This window comes from Nicotiana sylvestris, chromosome 3 (assembly GCF_000393655.2).
Source record: "Nicotiana sylvestris chromosome 3, ASM39365v2, whole genome shotgun sequence".
Classification (NCBI taxonomy): Eukaryota; Viridiplantae; Streptophyta; class Magnoliopsida; order Solanales; family Solanaceae; genus Nicotiana; species Nicotiana sylvestris.
In genome coordinates this window covers 19,371,649-19,377,727 of record NC_091059.1, presented here as the reverse complement: position 1 = coordinate 19,377,727, position 6,079 = coordinate 19,371,649, and the positions used below count along the sequence as shown (strand labels likewise).

Below are 6,079 nucleotides of genomic sequence, written 5' to 3'. Positions count from 1 at the left end.
CTAATGTGCAATTTTAATTTATTTTAAAAATTCAATACTTTTTAATGAGTTGAAGAATATATATTAAGGTTTTAACCTAAAGTTCAGAATGTAGATATATTTAATAATTTATTTATTTCATAATGGATAATCCAAAGTACTATCTGTTTTAGACTAAGTTTTCTGAATTTTAAACAAGTATACAATAAAAATAATTTTTTTAAAGGCTAAAAGCTTCAACAAAAATAATAATTACTAAAAGTTTAATAATAAATATACCGTAATATATTGGTAAAGTACTATACAGTTTGATCATATGCACTTTTATTTTTGTCTATTATTGAATAAAACACTAAATAAAATATCATACTTACTAGGGAAAATAATTTAGAAAGAGCGAGATAAAGATAGTGTGAGAGAATTTTATATTTTGAATTAATTTAAATGAGCAAATAAATAATTAATACTCAAAAATATTATATAGTGAAAAATTAAAAATAAATAAAAAGATTATTTTAAGAGAAAGAAAAACCATATTCATTATAATATATTACAATAGAAGTAACAGATAGGGATATAAAGTAAGTGACAAGCTAATAAAAAGTTAAGTAATAATGTAACTATATTAAGTAACGGGTAACACAGTAACAATAGACAAAGTACAAAAAATAGAGATTTGTTTTGTAAACAAATAATATAATTGTAGATATATATAAGGATTAGACATTTAAATTTGATATAAGAAAACTTTTTGAATTATTACAAGAAAAAATATATTATATGTATAATATCACGCAATTGAAAATATAATTTATAAACCTAAAATTTAAAAAATTTACAACTAAATAATGCCAAGCAACAAATTAACAATATAAAGATGTAATTAAAATTGTCATGTAGTTAAAGTTATTAAAAAAATTTAAAGTCAAAACTCTTTACGAAAACAAAAGAAAAAAATTAATTGCTTATTGCACATAATACTAAACAATAATTACTAAAAGTGTAGATTTATGGAAAATAATAAAAGAACTTCTTCGTTTAAACTTTGGCATATTTTCAAAAAAATTAGAAAAATAATACGGTAATGTTTATATTATAGATACAACACAAAATGTGAAAAATAATTAACATATTATATGATAGAAAATAATATATATATAGGAGAATAGAAGCAATGTGAAGGGTCTCTACACTTTAAATTTGTTTAATAAAATAATTAAATAGGAAAATAATATTATTGATAAATTTAAATAAAACAATTGGAGCTACGGAACAAAAGAACAATGTTAAATTAAATTTTAGGGTAATACAAAACTATATTTATTATATTATACTAGAAGTAGAGCAATGAGTAATGACATTAAGTAACGGGATAAGCTAATAAAAAGTCACATGGCAATATAGCAAATGTGCATTATAATTGAGGTAACTAGCAAAATTATTGAGCAAATTAAGATCCAACTATTTTATAAGTTGGTAACTCCCAAAAGTTAGAATATATTGGTTGTTAATAAATTATCATGTATGTATATATTAATTTGTCACCGTATAATTTTAGGTTAGTAGAAGTTGATTTTGATGTGAGAATTTATTATGTTGAGATAATAATATAATATATTTTTATAATTTAAATTAAGATATTACTAAATGTATTTTTATTTGTTATTACTCTATATAGTATGACTCTACTCAGTTTCAATATAGATGAGATAGTTTGACTTGACACGAAATTTAAGAACGAAAAAGAAAACTTTTGAAACTTATGATACTAATAGTTTTGTGGGGTCATGATATTTGCATGGATGTAAGAACTTCTCAATATATATAGATGAGTAAAATAAAAAATTTAAAGTTAAATTATTTCCAAATACAGAAATGTGACATTCTTTTGGAACAGACTAATAAGAAAAATATTTTATATAAATTGAAAGGGAAAGAGTATTTATTTTTGAATCATACTGTATTTTTATTTGTTTGTATCGGTGGCTATATATGAGGTTATAATATTTAAGTTTATGTCAATAGTTATTCATATAATTTATTCTTTTTAATTTATAGAATTTAGCAGATCATAATATTATTCGCACATCGTACGGATACTAATACTAGTAAATGTTAAAGAATATGTGCAACATGCAATCATTGCAAACTTAGCCGTCCACATACTGGCTGGTCCATAAATTAATGGATCATAAAAGGGAAAGAGGGATTTAACACAAATATGAGAAAAGAAGCGGACACTTATGGTAATTCATACTAATTAATTACGAAGGGGCTTCGACCTATAGGTCACGAATTCGAGTTGTGGAAGCAGCCACAAATATTTATATTAGAGTATACTATCTACATTACATTTTTTGGGATGGAGTCCTTTCCCGAACCCTACGTAAATATGGAATACCTTGTGTACTAAACCGCCCTTTAAAAGGGAAAAAAGGAATACATGTATAAAGAGATAGTTATGAACTAAACTATGACTTCCCCGCTAATTTTGTTGTTTTAAACCTTGTTGGTTTAGTACCTAGACCACTTTTTCCCCTGCTAACTTCTAAACAGAAACATAGCTTTGTTTCTTCCATTTCTCCTTCTTTTAAAGGAGAAAGAGAGACTATTTGAGGATCATTGCTTCAATCTCAACCTTTCTCCATGTACAGAAGAAAATCAAACCCTTTGATTGGATACTGGCTTCTGCATAGCTGCACATTTGCAGTTTGCCCTACAGTCTGTAAGAGTCTGCAAATGATGAGATAAATGTGTGAGAAAAAAACAGTTCAAAAAGATCAAACATTAAAACTTGATAGGTGCAACTTTTAAAGCTCTTATGGATACATAGTTTAGTATTTGCTAAAAAAATTGTAATTATTCACATATATAAATTTAAGTGGTCAGAAAATATTGAGGGGTCGTTTGGTATTGATGGATAAGCAAAATAATCTTGAAATAAAAATTTAGTACCGCCGTATCCCTTGTTTGGTTATTAATCCTAGAATAACTTATCCTAGGATTAAAAATTAGTACCGGGATAACTTATATTTGCTAGAGGGTAGAATAGCAATCCCAGGATAAGTTATTCCAGGATAAAGTAGTAAAATTGACAATCTCAGCATTTATACAACATATCAAACAATCAATAAGAAATAATATTAAGATAACTAATCTCAACATAACTAATCCCGTTATAACTTGTCTTTAAACCAAACGACCCCCTTAAGTTCTTTTGAATCATAGCACATAAACTCCATCAGACTCTGCTTAGAATACGAGGTAATAGCTCAAATAGTAAGCTACTCAACCTAAAAAGATTTTATTAAAGCAGAGAGTTTGGAATTATGCCAAATTCTTCCCATAATACCTTGTACTGTTTTTGGAGGTCTTTAATGTAATCAACAGCCAAATCTAACATGTCTGCTGTGTTAGTTTGCTGCCAAAAAAATGAGTCATAAACTTAGTGAGGTTCCACCTTGGCCCAAAAAAAGAGAAAACAAAGACAAATACGTATGGATAACCTACCTTGTCCATGTTTGGGACAAGTTCCTGCAGTTTCCTCATTCTTTCACTAATTCGAGTTCTTCTTACCTGAACAATACCACCATATAGTTTCATTCAAGAATTTAGACTAAACAAGTTGCAACGATAAATGAGAGTCTTGGAACAATGATAAAGTTGTCTATGTGTGACGTATAGGTCACAGGTTCAAGCTGTGAAATCAGCCAATAATACTTGCACCAGGGTAGGCTGCCTACATCACACTCATTAGGATGCGGCCATTCCTTGGACCCTGTGTGAACGTTGGATGTTTCATGCACCAGGCTGCCCTTTTCTTAAGTTGCAACGATATCAAATTTGTTCACATTTAGATTCATGATTTAAGTTTCAATCAAAGAAACTGCCTAATATTTACTTGGACAACAATGAAGATCGATAATAGATTCAGAAAAGTCGTACCCTCTCGGCAATGCTCCGTGGATGAGTAGCAAAACCACGTTTGGCACGGACTTTACACGGAACGGTCTCTTGGAGTTGGAATAACTTCTCCATTGCAGCTATTTCAGCTGGTGTCTTTGGTAAACTTAAGTGGTGTGACAAAATTGGAGGCTGATTCCCAAGTTGTCCAATCTGGTTGCACACAAGAATGTCAAATCCAAAAGTGTTTTAACTTCTATAAATTGGCAGTGTAAAAGAAGTTTTACACTATCAGATCACTTAGTAAATAACTTCAAGCAACCGTCCATAGAAAGTGATATTAGTAAATAGTCGTTAGTTAAATTCAATCGAAAATCGAGATAATCCTAATGCATAGATGCCAAATTATACCTCAGTTGAGCCACTCTTATCTTTTACTGTCGAAAAACTGGATTCGTGAAAAATAGAGGATCTCCACTTGACTTATAGCTGCGAAAGAAAAAGCTAGTCAAAGGTATTATTCTCTTACCTGAGAATTAGCAAATAACTTCTCTTCACTATCCAGCATCTCCCTTTTGTGGCCAGTGAAGGACTCCTGAAAATGTGATGCCTCACTCCAAGAGGCAAATGGTAATCCAGAATTGTAATATTGAGTTTCTGAGTTTCCATTTCCAGACTTGTCATCATCAAGGCTAGTGGTAATGCTGCTGCTCTCATTCTCGACCTCGTTGGTTCGAGACAACATCCCCAAGGAAGAAGGTGAAACTGTATCTCCATTGCCACCATTTACCCTTCTATAACCTCCAACACCACAACCTGCAGATTAAATTGCTGGTAAAACATTTAACTAGTTGAGAACGACGATTAGTACAACAACAACAACCCACTGTAATTCCACAAGTGAGGTCTGGGGAGGGTAGGATGTACGCAACTTTATCCCTATCCCGGAAGGCAGATTGACTGTTTCGGATAGACCCTCGGCTAAAGAACAACGATTAGCACTTTATTAATTGCACCTTTTCCCCATTATAGAAGTCTTAAAAGAACATCAAGAATGAAAATAACAACACAATTAGGAATCTTTTTACATAGCAAAGTGAAATAAAACAATCCAACTGAAGTATATATATAAAGGGTCAAATTGCCCCATTGAATATTAGTATTCATTTAAGCAAAGGGATATGTTTTCAACTCACCAACTTCTCACAAAAGTAGAATACAAATCTAAAAGTGACTTTCCAAAAGAAGAAAGAAATGAATGCATCAACAATAAATAAATAAATAAATAAATAACTAAATAAAATAATCAAAGAGTACCATTTTGAGAATTGAGGTGAGAGAATAAGCCAGCAGGGGAACTGTTTTGTCTCATAAGATTTGATCCCAATTTATTTTGCCTTTGATGATCCATTTCCATTGAACTCACAACCTTATACCCTTTATCCATTGAATTTTGCCTTGGATATGGAGGTGGCAGCTGTGAATTATTCAAACCAAGACTGCTACCAAGATTCAATTTTGAACCCAACCCATTCTTATAATTCCCATTCTTGACAACTTTATCAGAGAAATTTGCTAGAAAAGAAGTTGGAGCTGAACTAAACCTTAATAATCCAGAAGTAGTTGTACTGTTTTTATACTCTGACTCCATGTTTAATAGCTCTTCTCTCTTCTTTAAAACTAACCCTTCTTTAGTTTTGGTATTTGCAGGGGAATTACCATACATTCCTTCACCTTTTTTTTTTTTTTTTTTGTAATATCCAACTTTTGTGCAGGAACGTTGTTGTGTGAAACTGCTTGTTCGTTAAGCAGTTTTATGAGGTAGAAATCTTGAAAAACAAGCAAGAAAGAATAGTTCTTTTGGTGGAGTAGTTCTTTTTTCTGAGACGTGTAGCTTTTCGTTGGAGTGTTTAGCCACGAATGAAGAATGGCAAATTATAGGAAAGGTGACAAATAAAATTTGGATTTGTTTTCCTTAGTAAATTATTTGAAACCTTGAGGGTAATATGGGATAAATTGCAGAGCCACAATTGGAATGACCTAAAAGTTCCACGCACTTTTATTTAGTACAGAGTTCGAGTCATAAAAGCAGACACTTAATGTTTATATTGGGGTAGTAGGCTATTTATATTTCGAAAAAGGCCTAAAAATACCATTCAACTAACATAAATGACATATCTGTGTCATCCGTTAAAAG

The 6,079-nt window shown here is 30.5% G+C and overlaps 1 protein-coding gene across 1 annotated transcript; it reads right to left on the bottom strand.

Annotated features, from left to right (window-relative positions):
- Positions 1-2,201: 2,201 nt before the first annotated feature.
- LOC104219440 (transcription factor bHLH130-like) lies at positions 2,202-5,853 on the bottom strand. The gene is made up of 6 exons (XM_009770130.2): positions 5,200-5,853; positions 4,412-4,698; positions 3,925-4,095; positions 3,490-3,555; positions 3,332-3,400; positions 2,202-2,712 (listed from the first exon to the last, which is right to left on the bottom strand). Exons 1-6 carry the CDS (start codon positions 5,606-5,608, stop codon positions 2,641-2,643), a joined length of 1,074 nt encoding a protein of 357 aa, XP_009768432.1. The 5' UTR covers positions 5,609-5,853; the 3' UTR covers positions 2,202-2,640.
- Positions 5,854-6,079: the final 226 nt, after the last annotated feature.

Bases quoted from the DNA above. Each gene is read 5' to 3' on its own strand.
- LOC104219440 (XM_009770130.2), bottom strand. From the start codon at position 5,608: ATGTATGGTAATTCCCCTGCAAATACCAAAACTAAAGAAGGGTTAGTT. The intron at 3,556-3,924 runs GTACGACTTTTC...GGTATTGTTCAG, and splicing joins CACGGAGCATTGCCGAGAGG to GTAAGAAGAACTCGAATTAG. The intron at 3,401-3,489 runs GTAGGTTATCCA...TTTTTTTGGCAG, and splicing joins TTGTCCCAAACATGGACAAG to CAAACTAACACAGCAGACAT.